The sequence below is a fragment of the Cottoperca gobio genome, chromosome 11, assembly GCF_900634415.1.
Source record: "Cottoperca gobio chromosome 11, fCotGob3.1, whole genome shotgun sequence".
Lineage (NCBI taxonomy): Eukaryota > Metazoa > Chordata > Actinopteri > Perciformes > Bovichtidae > Cottoperca > Cottoperca gobio.
The window spans coordinates 18,481,064-18,502,840 of NC_041365.1; the positions used below are offsets into that span (position 1 = coordinate 18,481,064).

Genomic DNA, 21,777 nt, shown 5'->3' on the forward strand with positions numbered 1-21,777 from the left:
CTTCTTCGTCCTGTTTTATGATGGTTGGCATCCAGCTTATTGCTGCATTACCGCCACCTTCCGCCCCGGACACCACAGTGCAGACCAGAGCTATTCAACTTCATTAGCAAGTGGGCCGAATAGGAAAATCACTCGGGGTTTGTGGGCCACACAATACTTTGTCAATGAATCACTACAAATAACTCTAACTTACAGTAGTGTTAATAGTTACTAATACCTGAAATGAACGAGTCACGTGCATCCCCTTTTTTTCACTTTAATTGTATCACCTTAATTCATTACAGAAAGCAACCAGTCCATTCAAAACAGTAGGAAAGCTATGGTTACAAGGCCTGACATAAAAGTGCAAAATGTTGCATCTTTAAAACCAAGGAGACAAGAGTTGTTTTCCCAACAGGTCCATGTCCACTAATGTAGAAAAAAAGATGAATATAATAAAACAGTATTCACCACATTACCCGTAAGTAGCCCTGTTTATAATATCCTCAACACTTCCAAGCATACATAAGGTGCTTTGAAAACAAGCCCATATCCATAAAATGAAATACTAAATGCAAATAGAACATAGTAAAACAGTAGCATCAGACTCACAATAACATACATATCTTATACATTTTTACAATTTAACAGTAAGTAGGCTTATTTGAATCATAAAGCAGATCTGTCTTTGCATGTACACAAAGAATGCATTACATTAAGTCAGGTGATGTACTCCTATAGAACTAACAAACATATCAGACTTCTGTCATGTTGAGCCTGTTTGAGTCAGTGAGAGAAATTACACTTTTGGGTTTTTTCTTTATATTCAGAACTCAGTTTTCACATTGAACAGGTCTTTTATTAAATTATATGTATCTTGTTTATGTGCACGTTTCCGTGTTTACTGCGTTACTTTGCGCGTTCACATTCTCTCCTCTGCTTCGAGGGGCTCAGTCAGTCAGACATACCTGTCAACCCTCCCGTTTTTCCCGGGATTATCCCGTATTTTGACTTCCATCCTGTTTTTCTCCCGTTTAAATATTTTCCCGTAATTATCCCGTATTTTTAACCTTTAAAATAAAAAATATAATTAAAAAAAGGCCTAATTAAAAAAAGTGTAAAGTGGCCTCCGGTAGAGCAGGTAGCAGTATTATATTTAACATGAGCTGAAAAACGTTAACCGCCAGTAAACACACAGAAGAAGACGAAAAGAGATGGATGAGACTGAGAGTCACAGTGAACGGGAGATGGATGGAGAAGCTGTTGTATCTACTAAAAAAGTTAAAACTTTTTGTAAGTACCTGGTCAAATGGGAGGAAACCTTCACTCCTTCACTTATTTAATAAAAAGCAGAGTCGGACAGACTCATGCTTTTTGTAAAGTCTGCAAGTCAGATTTTAGCATCGCACATGCCGGGAAAAGTGATATTCGTCAACATGAAAAATCGTGCAAACAAGCACGCCCAAGAGGCACACAAACACACTCTGTCAATGACTTCATGTGTGACAAGAACTGTGTCGGAAGCACACTTTGATGTGCGACGAATCAAACAACAGAAATACCGATAAAGAATTCGTCATCCTTGCAAGAATTTATGACGACTCCAATCTTGAGGTGACAACGAAGTTTCTTGAAATGCCCATATGCAATGTGGGTAATGGTGAAAACTTGTATGGAAAGTTGTCCGAAGCATTGAGGTGAGTGAAGTGTCGACCTAGTTTGCATTTAATTATAATAACAGCTAGAACATGTCCGTTTCATTCAATCAAAGTTAACATAACAGCTTTTGTCAGAGAGGTTATTTTGTAATTGTGGGAATATTTTGTTTCATTGTTTCCAATAGCAAAAGAGGCATTCCATGGGAGAACCTCATTGCCTTCAATTCAGATAATGCAAATGTAATGAAAGGCAGACACAATGCAGTTATTAGCAGAGTGAGAGGAAGCCAGCCTAACGTCCAGGACCTTGGCTGCATTTGCCACCTCGCCCAGCTTGCCACTGGTTGTGGCATCAAAGCAGTCACGCTTCCAGTGGAGGACATTTTGGTTGGGATATACATCCACTTTGACAAAAGGTAAATTAAAAATAAAAGTTTACCGTTATCTTTTGCCTACCCAATCCTCTCTCTCCCTCTATCAGCTATGCCCACATTCTGAACTGAAAATGATCTTGTTCTCAGTGCAAAAAGATGTGAACTCTACAAGGAATTTGTAGAGTTCACAGACTCTGACAAGCTGAAGCTGCTGAGGTACTGCAGTACAAGATGGATCAGTCTGTTTACATGTATACAGAGAATACTGAACCAGTGGGATGCTCTGCAGGTAGGATTGTAATAGTAAACTCCATTCAGCAGATATCTGCACAATTTATGATATTTTTCCATTGTATCTTTTCACCATATATTGCTTCCCTTTATCTATAGGCATACTTTCAGAGTCATGAGGACGTGGAGAAGGGTTAGGGTTAGATGTTGACCTCCTTTCCACTCGACTCCCAACTTCTGAAGGATCTGAGAGTGCTGGACCCTGCATCTCGGCTTGACGTCACTCCAGGGACAGGTAGGGATGTTGTAGGGCAGGGGTGGTAGGGCAGGGGTGGTACTTTCCTTCTCCGTTTCTCTGAGCCCACGGGACATCTGGCAGAAAACGAGCCGTGACTTGACTTGTAGTGCCGCTTCACGTTGTATTCTTTCATCACGGAAATACATTCGTTGCACAATAAACACACCAGCTTTTACTTGTTGCGGCTGGCAAAGTAAATAAATATGTGTCCGTCCATTCGCTCCGGAAGTGACGCTTTTCAGAATCAACTCTAGGTTTTTTGTTCGATAATTTAGTTCCATTAATTAATAGTTTATTTTCTAAATCAAATAATCATAATTTAAGTCAATAAATCATACGTTGTACTAAATAATTGCTCCTTGAACCTTAAAAGCTTGAAATCAATTAATCGTTTAATCAGTTGCTAAGTTTTTATTAATTTTTATTTATAGTTCATGTAAATAAAATAAACAATATATGTATTATTATATATATTATTTATTTAAATGAATTCACATCAAGTGAAATTAATTAATTTCTCCAGCAGAGAGAAGAGCCTGTCCATCCTCTCCTTGCTTTCCTGTGCTCGCCTCTCTTGTGCCTCCCTCCCTCTTCTATTTCTCTTCACTGGACGGCTTGCAGTTGCAGCAGTGGGCTTCTCACTCACGACCTCTCACGACCCTGGATACTTGCAATCCTAAGGCAGAGGAAAGAACAACAAACAAAAACAACAGCAGCAGTTAAACAAATGTCAAGGGTTTATTAATTTGTAACGCACACATACTTAGTATCTCTTTTTTTTTAATGTTTTGCTTGAATGATCCAGGCCCATTTTCTCCAAAATGACTGTCTAGTAGTTTCCACCAATAATAGAGCCACCAACACTGCCAGTATATCCTCTTTGTAAACCCTTAAATTATTGGATGCTCTTCTGTTAATTCCAATTAATTTAGCTGGTATTGCCACCCTATATATCCTGTTACTCCTGTCTCTGGTTTCTTAGCACCATCCATATAAATATTTCACTACACATTATTCAAATGCACTTACCAATTTAATTTAATCTTTTTCTTTTCTTTTTACCTCTAACAAATACCAGGCTATATCAGACCACACAAGCATCCATGAGAAACCCCCAGATAAACTACTGAAGGGCTTATCCTCAGTCCAAACAATCCAAATTATTTTGCAATGTCATACTCTACCCGACTAAAGTTATCCCCCTGGTACCTTTCATTCTCCCCGCCCTCCTGCGACACTCTTTTTGCGGGGTGAGAATCACTGTGTCCCTGTAAATCAGCCCTTAGCCCCATATGTTGCATCCTTCTTAATTCAAACAGCATTTTTCATATTTCTACCTGTAGGGCAGTACTGTACTGCCGGTGTTTTAAAAGTCACTGCACTCTCAATGCCTGTGCCTGAATCACATGCAATATACTTGTAAGAGACCTGGCTACTGGTACTGATTTGAAAAGTTAATCAATCGATCAAACTGTATTTATATAGTCCAGTATAGCACATTACAAATTTGCTTTAAAGTGGTCTTTACAGACTGTACAGGATACGACACCCTCTGTCCTTAGACCCTCGCACCACACAAGGAACAACTCCCTAAAAGAAACCCCATAATTAAAGGGGGAAACATGTTAGAAACCTCAGAGAGAGACTGAGGAGGGATCCCTCTCCCAGGACGGACAGACTGTAATAGATGTCGTGTGTACAGGATAAACAACATTATACAAATATATCATAGACAAGGACCACAGCAACAAGCGCAGCCACGAGTCATGATCCAGCCGTAACCATTAAACATGGCAACCTGCAAGACGAGAGGGACCGAAACTCCAGGGATAATGCCCAGATGCCTTCAAATTCAACCTCCATACTCATTCCTCCATACCTACACGTATTGGCAGTGGCACCCCTGTGATCAATCCTCTACATTCAGAGAGAACTTTAATGTTGCAGCTGGTAAAGGAGGAGCTTGTGTTTTTACTTTGACCTTTTTTATGTTTTACTGCTGGGTTGCTTGTGAATTTCACCAAGGGATCAATAACATTGATATTAACCTATAATAATGTATGATAAATGATTTGTTGATTATACTTTTTGTTATTAATATGAAAAATCATTCATCAAAGTAAGTAAAGTTATTAAATAAATGTATGTGTAAAGCAAAGTACATTATTTCCCCTTTGAGCAGAAAATGGAAGTACAAGTACTTAGTTACTGTCAACTACTGTTGACATCCACCACCATTTGGAGCTCCCATGTCCCTGTGTTTGCCTCCATAGGTTTTCCTATCTCTTTTAGATTCAGTGCTTTCTCTCGTTGTTCTTCATTCGCACATCTCACCAATAGGTTTCCATCATGAAGGACATGTGCATACAATATCTCCCCTATCTTACTTACCAGAGCTGTTGTTAGCACAAACAGGTTGACTTTCTTCATGTTTTCTTCAGTCTTTTCATTAAACCATATTATGACAATGCATTTCTCAGATCTTTCCCTCTAAACTTGCTCATACCCTCTCATATTGTCATTTCTTATTATTCATATTTACATGATTCCATCTATTGTCATTTATCCACCCCTAATTTCCCCCTCTTCTCTTCATCTCGCCGCCCTTTAATAATCTGAACGTCTATAATATAACTGTTTACCTCTGGTCCAGTCATGCTTAACCGCCTAAAATAGGGAATCTTCAACTCTATTTAAATTTCCTGCTTCTCGCAGATTATTTCCTCGTTTACATCCTGCTGATGTTGCTGCCATTGGCAGGACGTGAACTCCTTTTGGCCCATTCTCACCAGTTCCATCCTCAAGCTTTAATTTTAGTTCAATTCTACTACGTTTGACATTTTATTCGGTGGGCTAAAAAGCTTGAGGTGCCATACCACCACCTCTAAGGCGGAAGACTATGGGTGTCAGAAGGGGTTCTTCTTATTCTTTGTGTTTTACCAGCAGTTTGCATTACTGCCATCTTCTGGAATAAGTTACTACTACAGTGTCCAGTATGCCAGTGTTTCTCATCAGTCCTGTTCTCATTAGGGAGCTGACCAAACCATCTTCTGCCTTGTCCACTCTCAATACTCAGAATGCCCAGATGTGAGCTCAGTGCCTTGTTTTGTTAATCATTATTTCAAATATTATTTCCTGACTAATACAGGGTGCACCTGACACAAGACTGGACAGAGCAGAGACAGACAGCAGAGTAGCTGTATACTGGCTTTGTTTGGTTTGTCTTGTTCAATCCAGTCTTAAGCCATCAACATGGTGTACAAGTCAACAGCATACACACTTATTATCTCAGCTCTGCGACTGCAAAACCTGTATTTCCTGTTATTGGATCTTTCTATCTGTCAGTAAAAACTTTCACATCCCTTACACTGAAAAAAATGTGATGCAGTGCCATATAGGCTGCTGCACACGCAAGACAACATGCCCCACCGCATGCATCTGGTGCAATTATTTTTGTTCTTCGCCCCTGTCTCTCAGACAGCCTGAGTTTGCCACTGCCATATTTTCAAAAATTCAAATATTTCCCCTGGTGCAATCTCCCAAGTTGTCTCCAGTGCTTCCAAGTACTAAATGTGACATTTTGTTCATCCTGAATGCTATTCTGAAGGACGCTTGCAATCTTTCTGATCGGGCTCGGGATAAGGCATACAGGCGGTTGAGGAACAGTTCACTAGAAATCCATGCGATTGAATATAAGAAACTCAGGGCAAACGCTAGGAGGGTTATAAAGAAAGCAAAGAGAGAAAGATAATCTTATGTTCAGATTCTTCTGCAGTTCTAATGGCACTGAAGGTCGGGGAAAGTAGAGCCAGACCAGATCTAATAGTAGACATTTTGACGGTGTTAAATCGAGTATCTAATTTGGGGAGTACTGTTGGGTGCCTCTAGGTCCCAGCTCACGTAGGAGTACAGGGGAGTGAAGAAGCTGATAAGATAGCAAAAATAACTATCAACAGGAAGGAGATAGATCTGGAAGGACTGGAAGGAAGGGTTGAATGTGAGTGTAATAACATATGGAATCTCAAAGTTATGGCAAAAGGAATGGGAGGAGAGAAGCAAAGGCAGGTTTTATTTTTCAATACAGCCAACACTGAAACATGTGTCAAATACAAGACTAGGCAGGGACAGTGTGGTATTAACTAGGCTGAGACTGGATCACTGCGGACTGAGTCATAGGCTGGCAACGGTTGGTGAGCATCAGGATGGAAGATGCAGAAACTGTGAATCACCAACTATCACACAGAGAGAAACCTCATGAAAGCAAAGCAGTCCGAAATTGCAGTTACAGATCATTCATTGAAATCAATACTCGAACTGAAGATTGTGAATTCAGCTAAAGCTGTAATGAACTTTCTCCATCGCACTGGACTTTGCTACATAACTCAGTCAATGGAGTTCTACAAACGACCTGTGGGGGCAGCACTACGCCTTGCTGCGTCTAGTCTGACGCAGATTTAAACAGAAGAAGAAGTAAAGGGCAGTTTCTTGACGGCAGGACGAAGAGCATCATTTCAAACAGCCATATAAGCAAGTATTAACTTTATGCTGTTTATTTTTCATTATTAGACGCTTTAATCTTGTTGACAATATGAACATGCTTAGCTGTTTAGAATAGCCAGTGTATCCTAAACAACTGAAAGCTGACACATTAGCGCCAGTTAGCTAGAAAGCTAACAGCTGAGCATAATACGTTAGTTACAGCTTCCCGTAACTTGCGGCAAATAAACAGGAATAAAGATAGCCAGTTGATCTAACTCGTTAAATATGTAGATCACAAATGTGTATACAAACCATATTAACTATAGGTAGCCATTGTGGTAAAACACATCACTTGTCTTAACGTTTCATATTCTTTAATTTTCGATCATCTTGAATGTTTCGACATTAGCTTGCTAACTTGCAAGCTAACAGTTGTTATTCAGAGCAAGTTACACAAGCGTAATCTCTGCCGTCAATAAAACAATTTCATTATTCGAGAACTGTAAATGGACTATGTGACACGTAGCAAGAGTGAGTAATCTAGTGTACCATGAAGTAAAAAAAGAAATAGATTTTTAACGAGGAAAGTGCTAAGCCCCCCCCCCCCAGTTTCAGTTAGTTTACATCAGCTGTATTGATGTCCTTTGTATTGAAGTGGCTAATCTTGGGCCCACACTGTAAAATAATAACCTATTCTAATCTTATTGCAAATATGGCAGTGAAGGAACACCTTTGGATGTCATCTAACTTGTCAAACACTTTCAACTCTGTTTGTCTTCAGCCAAAGCTCAACAACTGAGGCACTAACACACTGGCAGACATGTCGTACGGAAAAGCAGAGAGCCGCCCTGTCCCACGGGACTTCACCTCCCTCATACAGACATGTAGCTCCAACATCCAGAAGCTCACACAGAACAGTAAGTGCTCTATTGCGGAATCAGCAGCTTTTTTGGCTACAAACAAGACTGTGGCCATAGCCAAAAATGGTTACTCGCTCACTCAAGCCCTGTTTCCACGGCATGGTACAGCACGGTTCTACTCAACTTGACTTGCTCTTTTGTGTGGATAGTACCTGGTACTTGTTTAGTACCACTTCCGTTATGGTTCCAAGCAAGCTGAGCAGATGCTAGAATGTAATGTTTGAACACTACAGACCTCTGATTGGTCAGAGGGAATCGTCACTAGAGCACTGTCATGTGACTTCCTGCACATACCCGGGCTTTTTTAAATGGAAAACTACCGTCAATAGCCATCGCTTTTTTTATTCACTCTACCCAGAGTTTAAAAAAAAGATTGCATCCTGCCAAGCAGCGGCGTACACTACGGCGTACAGTTGACAAAGTGCAGACGTTCCTCTGATGGCCGCTGGTTGCCGCTGAAAGGATTCAGCAAGGAGTTTCACGTGGCGTTGCTACTATCCACAGTGGAAAACAAAATGGAAAAAACGACCTGGTACCAAAAGTGAGTTGAGTCAAGCAGAGCCGTACCATACAATGGAAACACGGCATAAATGATTGAGGGACCATGTAGGAGGAGTTGTGTTTCCAACATTTTTATTTTGGTTGAATTTGGTTGGTTCTTTAACTTCTATTCTTAATAATAATAATAATAATAATAAATTGTATTTATAAAGCGCCTTTCAAAGCTAAAAGCAATCTCAAGGCGCTATGACTATGATGACTATGATGACTGTGATGGACCATAAACTCCACGCAGGGTGCAGATTTGACCAGACTATGATTGGAAGATTACCCATAATTCATAGGAATATGGATATGAGGCCCACCTGTCAGCGGGAGTATATGGAATACATCTCGACCACAATGCCTCTTTCATCTTTGATGTAGTTTATTCAAGCTGTAACGATTGGTCAGTTGATGGACAGCCACTATTTTGACAAATAATGAACCCTTTATGTAATCTTTTAAGCAAGAACACCAAACATTCTCTGGTTCCTCACTGTGAGGATTTGCTACTTCTCTGTTTTATATAATTGAAAACTGATTACCTTTATGCTATTATATTTAATAATATTATTAAATAATAATAATACTTTTATTATTATTTAATAATATTATTAAATAATAATAATACTTTTATTATTATAATATTTATATTATATTTAGACTATGGGACTTAAAAAACAAGACATTTAAAGAAGTCATCTTGTACTCTGGGAAACATTTTTCACTAATCTTATGATGGTTCAAAAGTTGAATCTATCAATTGAGAAAATAGTCGATGAAAAAGTAGTCATAAGTTCCAGTGAGGTAGTACATGCATACAGAATATGCATAGACCTAATCATTTGAACTAGTTTGTTATAATGTGTTTAAAATAAGAGGAACAGAATCTGAACACCTTGTTCTGCATAGCTCTTTAAAACAATTCCAATGTCAACACTGCATCAGAGAAACGCTTGAGGTCCCATCTTCAGCTGACTGCAAAGAAATCCATTCTTAATGTCAATGATGAGAGACAAATCCACAGTCCTCGCTCTGTATCTTCCTGCGTTTGTCTTTTGCAGCAAGGAAACACCGGATGTAGAAGTGAGAAGAATGCTTCAGTTGAACTTAAGAATGTATTTTCCCCACAACAGTGACTGTTGGTTTTGTCCCCCATCCCTGACTTTGGAATCAATTTCTGGAGGGATCTCTTAGTGACCAGTAACTCTTTTAATGTACATTGGGGCATGTTGGTATTGTTTTGAAGATAGACTGGATAGTTGAGCTATTCTGTACAATAATGACGGCTAAACAGAAAGTGAGCTGTGTAACATGACCTCTCTATTTGTGTTTGTGTTAGTGAGAGCATTAATTGTTCTGCTCTTACCTAAATAGTGTTATATAAGCCTGTCAGCTGCTGCAGATAATCTCAGTGTGTTTTGGTTATGAATGTGAATATGTTTAACATGTTCGAGAGGAAACGGGAAAATGTCACCAAGTTTGTATATGTGACGATTCTTTCATTATTGAAATCTGTCTTCGATGTGTTATGTTCAGTGTGTCATAATAATATGTGGCTGGTTATTTGGACTCTAACAATGTTCAGTGACAGAATGTTTTTACTGGTCTGGTCTGAAATCTAACCGTTTATTCTGATGAGAACAATCCCTTGATATATTCAAGGTGTATAAGAAACATGCACCTCAGGACAGGTGTTCACTGTGCTGTGTTGTCACTTGTATACACAGCTGAGTTCTTCCATTACAACATTGTGTTTTGTCCTCATGTCAGCGGCTCAGATTAAGAGCACGGTGAACCAGCTGGGGACCAGTCAGGACACCAGTGAACTCCAGGATCGTCTGTATGTATCCACCGTATCTCCATTGACTACCATAATGTTTCTTCTCTCTGCCAAACACACATACCTACACTACACTGGGCTGGTCACCTTGATCTGTTATGGACAGTTGATGCTGCGTCAGAGCTGTCATACTGCAGTATCATGTTAAACCGTGCCTCTATGATTACTGTATAGGGATGGTATCTTTAAAACACACATTGTTCAGAAGGCACATCAAATGATGTTTAAATGACACATGCACTATTACACAGCGCTGTCACATGTACGAGAAATATATACTGTATTGTTTAGGATGATGGGTGGTCTGGAGCTGTAGTAACAGAGCAGCTCACTGTCTTGTTATTCTAAACGGTTGGTGTTTCCACAGGCAGCAGATACAACATTATACCAACCAACTGGCAAAAGAAACCAACAAGCACCTGAAAGAGTTGGGATCAATCCCTTTGCCCAGTTCACCCTCAGAGCAAGTAAGTATCGCTCTGCATGTGTTGATACAGTACATCATAACTATAAAAAGATGAGTATGTTAAGAGTTAAGGTAACAGCTGTCCCTCCAGCCTCTACATGCAGCACTAAGGATCACAAACCTCCACAAATCGTTCCTTCTATGATTTCCCAACAGCTGACAGGCAGCTAGTTTTGGCTGTGCTGTTGATGTTATATTGTCTCAACAGAAAACAATTCAAATATAATGTGCTAAAGTTGTACATTTTACCAATGGTGTAACTCAAAAGAAGATGAAAAGAATGAATGATTAACTTGAGGTAATAAAAGTCACCGATAACAGAGAAGCACGATGGCTCTTCAAAAGTAGCTGCAGAAAATGAGTAAATGTCCCTGAGCAGCTATTAAAGTCTTCAGCTGTCTAACCCTAACCCTGTCACAGCCTACTGCCTTTATTAACGTTACCTCAGTGCTTATGTCATCGTCTTAGTTCATCTCTCTGTGTATACAATAAGCCAGATTTTCATCAAAATGTCTTCCACACATCCACACCCTGAAGAAAAAGAAACGTATGGATTTAGTTGAGTCCATGATCTTTGTCCTGACAGGAGCAGGTATGGACTAGCTTTATATACCCAGTATAATGAAGTCACGTCAAATGTTGGAAATGTCAGATTCTACACAGGCCTGACACGATAATTACGTTATCGATTTATCGTACTGATTCGTACATTATATGGATATGACCTCAGTCATTTTCACTAAGTCGTGGTGTGATGTTGTTTCGTTACTTAAGAACGTCACAACATTACTGTAAAAAACACGTTTTCTGTCATTTCTGGTCTCACTGCTTCTGTCCTGCTGCTAACAGCTAACGCTGACTCAGTGGCTCCCAAACCTTTTCTGCAGGGCCCCCCTTTTGTAGATGAGAATATTTTCGAGCCTCCCCTGGGAGCCCTGTCACAAACTTGTCCATGTTATGCTAGCAGGGCTTAACTCTTGCCACGCCCCCCCCCTGCGATAGCTCTGCGCCCCCCACTTTGGGAACCACTGCGCTAACTAACGCTAACGGCCTCTCCTGCAGATTTAAGTTGCCTTATCAGGAAAAACATGGTGCGTCTTCTGGATGCGTCGATAGTGAGTTTACTATGTCCCAAACAAATCTTATATAATCTCGGGACGCTGCTGTACTGTAGAAAACAACGAGTCCCGTCACGTTTTCAGAATTTTGACACATAAGTATCAGTTCTCGTGACATCCCTAGATATGAATGCAGCTATTTCCAGATTGTACGAGCATTTCAGGCCACAACCATGTCAGTTGGCATTTGCACAATGTTAACCCTCATCGTGGGCGTTTTACCATGCCAGATGAATTCAGTCAATACCTGAGGTCCCTTTCCGAGGTAACCAAAGAGGCAACATCTGTTGGGCTGCCTCTTTGGTCCAAGTGGCCGTCCGGAGCAGAGACCAGAGTTCAGATGCAGGTTCCAGTTAAAACCAACAAAACAATTCCTTATGGAGTTTAAAAGATATAGGAACTATTGTCCTTCTAAATAACTGAACAACAGCAATGAGCCTTGTCCTAGATGTGAGTTCTAAACATTAATTACATCCTACAAAATAAAGCCATCTGATAATATTCATTGCTCATGAATCAGTCGTGGTCTAAAAGCTGTTTGTTGCCCTCCAGGCTCCGGCTTCACATTCAAACTGTTTTCCTTTCGTGTCGGCCTCACTTCCTTTTAATTAGGGTTCAGTATCCAGTAGGCATGTATAGAGGCCCCTGGCCAGCGAGGGCAGCAATGTATATATTAGACTCAATGAATATAGTAAATTGGCTCTAACGGGAAGGACAGTCATACTAATGAAGCTGATCTGTCCCATGAGACGAGACGAGAGGAGACCAAACTAGTGTTCCAAATGCCCTCTGAATGCGGCTATAGTTAGAGAGAGATTGAACTTCTAGAGATCAGCCAAATTGTAGGAAAATGTTAATCCCTAGATAAATAAAGTCTGATCTACACCACAAAATCAGGATCATCGAGTTCACAGACTGGCATCACCTCTGATTCATAAATGGTGTTGATGGAAGCTGTGCATAAAACGCTAAACACCTGTGACACACACCCCTCCCGCCACCCCAGTGCAACCTTTAAAGGTGCAAAGAAATCTTCTCAGACACATTCCCCTGAAGGAAGAGAATATTCAAGAAACACACAATCTAAAAATACGCCCGACGTGGCTTAAAATATGATGACCTGCTATGTTCAGAGTCCAGTAAGTCAACAGAATATAGAGGTGCACTGCTGGGCTTGTCTTCTGGGATGCAGGTTTATCATCACAAATAAAAACAGAGCTGCCCAGAACCAGGACCTCATGCAAAGCAAGAGGTCTGCTGCATACTGTGTGCGGGATGCAGGCTACATATCATGTCCCATTACATTGTTGTTAAAGATATTAGTCCGTGTGTTGGAAAGATATGTAGATTTAGAAAAGTTCTAAGAGTCTAAAAAGAGTGGTGCCGCAGAGGGTGTCCAGGTAGCGCCTTACAAAACAAATGCTTTTTTGAATGAACTTTGAAGCTGAAGACTCTGACTGAGAGGACAAAGCAACACTCAGATTAACTCTGCTTGTTGCTTTGAATTTTCATAATCAAGGTTATAACTGATTGACAGGAAGGCAAAGAGGAAAATATGCCAGTAGTTTGATTTCTTTCCATCACATGTTCTCCAACAGTCTGGTTTATTCGATGTGGTAAATTAGATTATTTTTGGCATTATAAAGAAATGTCTCTATATCTTTATGAATTCTTCCTTGTGCTTCTAACTGATCTCGTACCATCTGTTTCCCTCTGCTCTGGTGTCCAGAGGCAGCAAAAGATCCAGAGGGACCGGCTGATGAACGACTTCTCAGCAGCTCTCAACAACCTCCAGGCTGTCCAGCGGCGTGCAGCAGAGAAGGAGAAGGAGTCCGTTGCCAGAGCGAGAGCTGGATCCCGCCTATCGGTAAGTAGGAGTCAGTGGTGCTTTCACAGCACAGGCTGGCAGATAAAGAATTCACCGTACCACATTAATGAGAGGAGTGTGATATGTCAGATGTGATTCAAGACTTCATAATCTTTGTTTTGCTAATTTGACTTTGTCAATAGTGGATTTTTCCCTCTCCCTCAGGCTGAAGACAGTTCTCGGGATGAAAAGCTTGTTTCTTTTGACAAGTAAGTGACTGTCATTCATTCATTGTTCCTTATTGTCAGGCCACGGCCCTTTGCAAGGTATATTATGGAGACCTAAAGTATTCAAGATGAATTAAATAAATCACAACATTAATTATTATTATTATTATTATAATAATAAATTGATAAATACAGACAAAAATATATGCAATGGTCATCTAATGCTTTTTGATAACAGGAAAGCATCAGTAATATCGCCGCTGTATCGTTAGTATTTTCTATTGTAGACAAATCCCTCACAAATCACATCAGTGCCAGCAAAGTGCCAAAATATAAACAAACCAAACAAAGCTGTGATTGGACAGTTGATTGTTGATTGACAATCTGTTGCCATCTGAAAAAGAAAGAAGCTCCCCTGCACCTCCTCATGAAAACTAATGGCAGTTCTTTTTTTTATTTTAGTATTGGCAGGTGTTTGCTGTCCTCTGCTGGACAGCACTTAAATATAACACTTTGTTTCTGGGTTGTGGTTTTATTGTAATGTGGCATGGAAAATTGATGTCACAATAAAAAAATGTATTCAGCTATTTACCTTGGATTTATTATATAATCCTATAATTGCAAAAAATGATTTCTTGCCTACCAGGCGTTATAAAGTTAACCCAGTTTTCCCAGCGTGTTGCCTTCAGGGACAATGAATTCCATCTTATTTTATCTCAGACTTTTTGTAAAAGTCCATTCATGTATTTAATTTGGTGCCGTTTTGGAGAATATGTTATTTAACAATCAATGTTTTAATATGAAGATAATATGGAATTTACATTTTCCATGTAAGAAAAGTTACAAACATTTGTCTATGCTGTCAATTATAATTCTTAAGTAAAATATTTAAGTCGGCAGGTCAGGTATTTTCGCATTTTCTATCTTCCATACTAAAAGAAACAAACCATTAATAGATGAACTCAGATTGCATGTGTGAAAGTGTTGAAGAATAATGAAGGGCTTTTGCACTAGATTCAGTTTGGGTTTATGTATTTATGTAGTGCTGTTTTCAAAAAGTTGTTTTAGAAGTTGTTTCATACATTCATACAGCTCATAAAGTGCAAAAGAAAGAACCAGAGTGACAACAACGTACAATGAACACTGCAGGAGGAAGGTCAGCCTTAGTCTGTAACAGTTGAGCTATGTGTTCACACACATTATTCAGACTCTTTACATGTTTTCAAAAATGTTTTTCTGTTTGTGTAAAGCCAAGACGACTGGGGTCAGATGACCACCCAGACAGAGGAGGTGGCGGCCATCACAGAGGAGGACCTGGAGCTCATCAAGGACAGAGAAACCAACATCAGACAGCTGGAGGTCAGCCATTGCTTATTATTTCTAATAAGAATACATACTGTACCATCAGCCCCCACCATGGCTACTGGCCTCTGCTAAAATCTACTGTCATGTTCTGGGCGCACACACACCTGCCACAGCTTTTTGTCCATCTGTGTTTTTCAGTCCGACATTTTGGATGTAAACCAGATCTTCAAGGACCTGGCAGTGATGATCCACGATCAGGGAGAGATGATTGGTGAGCAGACCTGGGGTTGTTATTCTCACGGCTCCTAAACACACCACCAGTGGAAACAATTAATCAATGCTCCACATTACAGTTCATTTAGCTGACGCTTTTGTCCAAAGCGACTTACAAAAGGTGCAAACAATCATGAGGATACAACTCCGAACAGCAAGACTCCTGCAAGGACAATAGCTTCAAATAGGTACAATCCTTTAAGTGCAGAACAACAGCTTCAAATAAGCCAAACAAAAGTGCAACATACAGAAACAATAGAATACGAATTCAACCATTAGCTACAAATAAACCAAACCAATGTATGCTCTACATACAGAACTAAGAAGTTGTCAGGTGAGTTTTCGGTCTGCGTCGGCAGTTTTGAAGACTTTCTGCTGACCTGACATAAATGGGTCGGTCGTTCCACCATTTAGGATCCAGGATAGTGAACATGCGGGTTTATCTGGGTCCCACTCGCAGTGAGTGAGCCGCTTGGCCAATGCAGAGCGAAGTGAGAGCTGCTGTGTATGGTTGGACCATGGCCTGGATGTAGGAATAGGCTGATCAGAAGCAGATACCTGCAGCTAGAGGGGGAGCGGATTAGTGTGGGACAACTTGGGAAGGTTAAAGACCTGTCGGGCTGCTGCATTCTGGGTGATCTGTAGAGGTCGGATGTCACATGGTAAGGTTATCCAGCAAAATGGGAGTTGCAGTAGTCAAGGTGTTTTCTTTTCAAATTTGCACACCACTGAAGTTTATCGATATGAACTTATAAACTGTGAGATGATATACATTTGTCATCTTTCAGAGGTTTTACGACACTGTGCTATAGCAATATTGGATTTACAGCAATATGAGAAACTACATTCATGTCTGGTTATTTTGCCAATAAACAGTTTTTCAATAGAATTGAAGGATATTTAGTGGGTATTTACTAAAATACAATATAGAGAACATACACTGTGAATTAGTATTCAGATTCCCACAATGATGAGCAAATGTACATAACGCTGAATTAACCATACAAACATTTAAATATGAAACGTTGAGTTTGAATCAACAGCAACCAGGAGTAATTAAATGAAGTGTGCTGTGTGTATTCATTTGTTATGATTTCACAATACACAGAAATAATTAAATTAAAGGAAGAGAAATGCTTCTGCAGTAACGGGGCCGTCCAGCCTAAATAACACAACGGATGTGATCATGCTTGTTTAGGATAGAATGATCACATAAAGCAACAGTGAGGTCCTTTTTTAGTGTTTAAAGGTGACCAATCAGGACCGTTCAGTTCTACTGTAATCCTGTGACATGTTCCCAGCTGAGCATGCTGTATGTTCTGCCTTGCAGATAGCATTGAGGCAAATGTGGAGAATGCTGAAGTTCATGTAGAACGAGGAGCAGAGCAGCTCCAGAGAGCCGCCTACTACCAGGTGAGTCTGCTGCCGTCACTCTGTGCGCTGCCGTCAATGAAGTCCCTGCCAGTAACCTACTGTCTGCTTTATTTTTACAGCAAAAGTCCCGGAAGAAGATTTGTATCATTGCTATGGTTTGTTCCATAGTGCTCGTCATACTTGGCATAATTATCTGGAAAGCTGCTTCTAATTGAGTTGACTCTGCACAACCGATGAGGCACTTCTATATTTTACTCTTGCCCTTCCCACCTGCAAGTACCTGCTTGGAATCATGAGAAGAGGTCGTCAGCGGATTAGATCTGTGCCGATGGATGGTCAATGTGGAAAACATGCTCATCTGAACTGATCAAGCCTGTTCTTGTAAAATGTTGAATAACATCCTGTTTAAACTGAGATGAAGGACTGAGGTGATGTAGGGGAGTGACCGTTCATTTCTTGTCTTATTTACTGCACTAACACTAGCTGTCACTGTATTTAAAAAAAACACAACTAAATGTTATTGGGAATGATTTCAGAACAGGCAAAATGAAAAAAGAAACACACAACTTGTTGAATTGAAATTCATGTGTGGTTTTAAGAGGCTTTAATGTTCTTTCTGTTGATGTACAGTGTGTGCCTGGCCTTCCCACTAACATTACATGGGACTTGTATGACTCCTGGTGGTGATGTTGTCTGTAATATACATGTTGTAAAATGAAAGCTCTAACAGATGACCAATATAAATCAAATCCATGTCTGTAAATATTACAAAGTGCTGCATTATATTCTGCTAAGTACGTTATGGATCATAAATAATGACAGTATCTCAAAAATGAAAGTCCAGTCTTTAAACAAAACATTTTTAGATTGATTTCTATGACTCTTGACAGTATGCATAATAAATGTCTTAAACACTTTAGCGCTTCAGTTTTGTGTCTACATGTTGACTCAGTAGTTTGTGCAGCATTTCTGCGTTGAACTCCTCAAAGTTAGATCGATACAATTGTCATTTTTGGGTTTTTCCATACCTCATCATCCTGAAGCGTGAGGGTGTTATTAAGCAGTGTTTGTTAGTGAACTGTTGGTACTACTGCATTCTGTTTCCAGTACATAGGGCATAGTGTAAGCTGGAACTACTGCCTTCTAGTCGAGTCTCTGCTCAAACCAATCCACCACGTCTGAGTGAGCGTGAGCTTTGATGTGAATCTGCTGTGTAAGTTACGGGAGCTAAGGATAGCTACAGACAATTACAGAGCTGCAGAATACTGGGAAACATTCAGTGAAGAGTAACCCTGCTCTAGTCAGAGAGGAATTCTGTGTGATGCAGAGGAGGGAACCAAAAGAGGAGGAATGGTGTTACAAGGGGATTGTGGGGAAATAACTAAGAGTCCACACCGTGCAGAATTAGGGTGGGTCTCACTGACTGGGAAAATTGGTTTGACCACCTCACCCACCTTCCTTTTCCTCTTTAATTATTTCCAGATGGGCCAAATGTCTGGGTGTGTGTGAACACACTCTGAAGAAAAAGAGAACAGGGGTGGGCAGGAGGTCAATGTGATAAGCCACCACAGAGTATACAAAGAATCAATGGGACTGCTTTCAGAAATCCCCTCCGATGAGGGTTGTCAGCTTACAGCGACACACAGCAACACGCTGTCAGCCACCGCCTTCTCCTCGCTCTGCTCTCAGTCTGCAGTGGCGCTAAAGTGTTTTATCCAGACTGTCAGAGGTAAGGCATGCCTGCCCCCACTCTGTGCCAGAGGAATTTCCTCTCAGACCTGCTCCAGTTGAAATCCAAAGGGACATGTCTACGTCTGCCAGCTCCAAGCAGTCAAAACAACCCTCAGCTCCAACCAGTGTGGACAACGTTCCTTTCAGCTGGCAACTCCATGCCACCATGTCTTCAGCATACATATATCCTGAAAGTAAATTGGTGTCAGTACACTGATGCTGTTACACACATGCAACATTCATACACCAACACTATATGTCTCAATAGTTCAACATTTTGGGAAATAACCTGGTTCCCTTTCGCTCTGAGAGTGAGATGAGAGTGTCTATCAATCTCTTGTCTGTGTTTTAAGTACTGAGCAGGGCCGCCTAACATGTCTCGAGTTCAAGGTAAGATGTGAAATAGAATTCACAAGGATAACTGGGAAAGGAAAGGGAAAAGACAACGGTGGTGCCAAGAGAATCCGACTGAAGAATTGTTCAATTGTTGTTAAACAGTGCGTCGCTTAAAATTTTTATTCAGCAAGAATTGTGGGATAGCATTATTTTCTTTCCTTTGTTAAAGGATGGTCCAGCAAACCCTATGTTGAACAAGATAAGAAAGGAAGCATTGAAGCAGCTTTCCTTAGCATTTAGAGAATTCGACCAGCTCTTATCATGGCTTTCACTTAATACTTCCAGGTCTGAGTTAGGAACCTTCCTAAGCTAAAAAAAGCCCATCAGCCCTGGAGTCAGGATGTGGTTAGCCCAGTTTAGACTGAAGCAGGGGGAAACAGCGAGCTTAGCTTCGTCCAAAGTGAAAGAAACACCTTTTTATAAAAGTGTAAACATTAATATTTGTGGTGTTAGTGGGAGTTACGTGCTGTAACTGTTAAATGGCGAGAACAGCTGTGACTAAGGTTGCCAGGTTTTGTAACATACTGGCATCTGTGCTCACATACTGTGACAATCCATGATACTAAGCAAAGCGTTAGCTAACTTAGTTAAGTTAAGATTTCTGAAATGAAAACCGGGGACATTTCCAGTTTGGCGTTCAATGTATATCATTAAAATATACAAAGTTATTATCTATGAAAAAAAAAAACCAGGGGAAATTTTGGATTTTGACAATATTTAAATATAAATTTTGGATTTTTACAGTAGTTCACATGACAGGTGCTAGCTTGTGGCCAAGTATTCCTCGGCAGTTTATTATGACTAACAAGAAGTTAGAAGAGTGATTTAAAGTTGCTACAGCGAGCAGCCCCCTCTGTTGGCCAAAACAAGTACAACGCGATTAAGAAGTCAACTGGTAGGCTCTGCCTGTTCTTTCTTGCCACAAATTATTTCAGTGTGCAGTCCGTTTTAAACACGCAGTTAAAAACCGTGACATTTCCAGGGACTGCTTTGGCCATGGACAGGCAACCAAAAATGGGGACTGTCCTCAGAAGACTGGTTACCCTAAAATAACAGTACCACAACTAGCCATTGTGCATTTAAAAATGTAACTTTACGTTACCACTTTAGTACTCACATAATAACTAACCCTCTGCCAAGCTACATTTTTAATGTTGCGGGAAAAAAAAAAAAAAAAAAAAAAAAAAAAAATGTTTGAATATGACAGGGAACTGGTTAACGGCTAAAATAAGTTTCTCCTCCATTTGTTTGACGGAACAAGGGAAGAAGAGGGACAAGAACAAAAATGTGCAAAACATAACTGGTTGACACTCCAATGAGTCATTGGAAAACAAAACCAAATCAAGTCAAACTTAACTTTGATTGGTAACACGTCAGTTTGTAGCTTCATGTCACAGGCTTCCATTGAAAATGACTTGTCACCTGTTGCTTAGTGTGAACACATCATAAGCTTGTAAGGTTCAATCCACACCACAGTTGCTCCCCCACACGAGATGTAATTGTAACGGACACACCAACACAGAGAGAATGACACCAAGAAACGTATAAAATGATTGACTTTTAAAAACACCTCGTTAATAGTTAAATGTGTCAAGCAATAGTTCAGGTTTAAAAATACCAAAAGTCCAGTCCAGTTAATATGGAACAACTGCGCCAGGGAAAGGGCTTGCTTCAGTGGGACTGTCGATAGAGTGAGTTGAAACAGCGAGGGTCGGAGGCCGTTTCACCAAGGCGAGAGGAGGAAGGTCTGGTTCACCAGACGAGGAGGAGCTGAGGAGGATCAGTGCACGGCAAGGGAAACAGCCTGTAAGGGTCTACAGCCTTCCAGGTCTGGTTCAGCAGGTAATCTGGCGTATTTATAGGGGAGTGGAGTCGGCAACTGGCGAATGAGATCGCTGATTTTATCTGGGATCAGGTGTGTCAATTAGCAACGCTGGGTTCAGGTGTGTCAAATAGCAACGTGTCTGTGTGTCTTTGTTATGACAGTTCGTGGAAAAGGTTAAAGGAAGCATGCACATATTTATACACAACAAGAGTTCATCGCCATGATAGCGCACAACAACATTAAAATCACAACAATATATATAACATGCAACAGTCATAAAAAGAGTTAACCATACATCACACTGTCTTAAAAGATGGCTTCATGACATAATTGTGGTGGTGATGGCCTAGTGGTAAGGCTTCCAAACAGAACACCTGATGGTTGGTTGGTTGTGAGTTCAATACCAGGACTACCACCATTGTACCCCTGAGCAAGGTACTTAACCCTCAGCTGCTCCAGAGAGACTGTCCCTGTAGTTAGTTCACTGTAAGTTGCTCTGGATAGGAGCATCTGCTGAATGACTTGTAATGTAATGTAATGTAATGTAATGTAATGTAACTGTAGCAGAACAGAATGTTTCAGGATAGCATTCATGTGGTCACAAAGTGATTGTTATTGTGTAGAACATTTAAAGGCCCAGTCATTACATCTCAGAGGGGAATATTGTATTTTTTCTACTCTACTATATTTATTTGACACTTGTGATATGCTTATATATAATACTATACTACTCATTTACACAGTAATACATAAAGCATCTACAATTTGACAAACTACAACATTAAAATACTGTTGAATGTACTTGTTAGTGATAAAACAGAATAATATAATATTCTATGACAATGTAACACTGTGCATAATAATGTATGGTTGCCTACTATTACCTAGTGTGGCTGTATTTGTTCATACAAATTAGTAACAGAAGATAAT

The 21,777-nt window shown here is 40.2% G+C and overlaps 1 protein-coding gene and 1 long non-coding RNA gene across 3 annotated transcripts; one reads left to right on the plus strand and one right to left on the minus strand.

Moving 5' to 3' along the window:
• Positions 1 to 6,940: 6,940 nt before the first annotated feature.
• On the plus strand, positions 6,941 to 17,812 carry stx12 (syntaxin 12). Of its 2 annotated transcripts, none has more exons than XM_029443227.1 (10): positions 6,941 to 7,067; positions 7,801 to 7,936; positions 10,256 to 10,325; positions 10,693 to 10,792; positions 13,639 to 13,776; positions 13,942 to 13,985; positions 15,194 to 15,302; positions 15,447 to 15,519; positions 16,852 to 16,934; positions 17,015 to 17,812. In XM_029443227.1, exons 2-10 carry the CDS (start codon positions 7,840 to 7,842, stop codon positions 17,108 to 17,110), a joined length of 810 nt encoding a protein of 269 aa, XP_029299087.1. In that variant the 5' UTR covers positions 6,941 to 7,067; positions 7,801 to 7,839; the 3' UTR covers positions 17,111 to 17,812. The 2 variants fall into 2 exon arrangements, with proteins under 2 accessions (XP_029299087.1, XP_029299088.1); XM_029443228.1 differs by having other exon boundaries at positions 6,963 to 7,071.
• Positions 17,729 to 20,845, minus strand: LOC115015710 (uncharacterized). The gene is made up of 2 exons (XR_003833021.1): positions 20,641 to 20,845; positions 17,729 to 18,814 (listed from the first exon to the last, which is right to left on the minus strand). It is a non-coding gene; the product is annotated as an uncharacterized LOC115015710 (long non-coding RNA).
• Between the last annotated feature and the right edge of the window lie 932 nt (positions 20,846 to 21,777).

Coding starts and splice junctions, on each gene's coding strand:
- stx12 (XM_029443227.1), top strand. CDS start 7,840: ATGTCGTACGGAAAAGCAGAGAGCCGCCCTGTCCCACGGGACTTCACC. Junction 13,777..13,941: donor GAGCTGGATCCCGCCTATCG/GTAAGTAGGAGT, acceptor CCTCTCCCTCAG/GCTGAAGACAGTTCTCGGGA. Junction 13,986..15,193: donor AAGCTTGTTTCTTTTGACAA/GTAAGTGACTGT, acceptor GTTTGTGTAAAG/CCAAGACGACTGGGGTCAGA.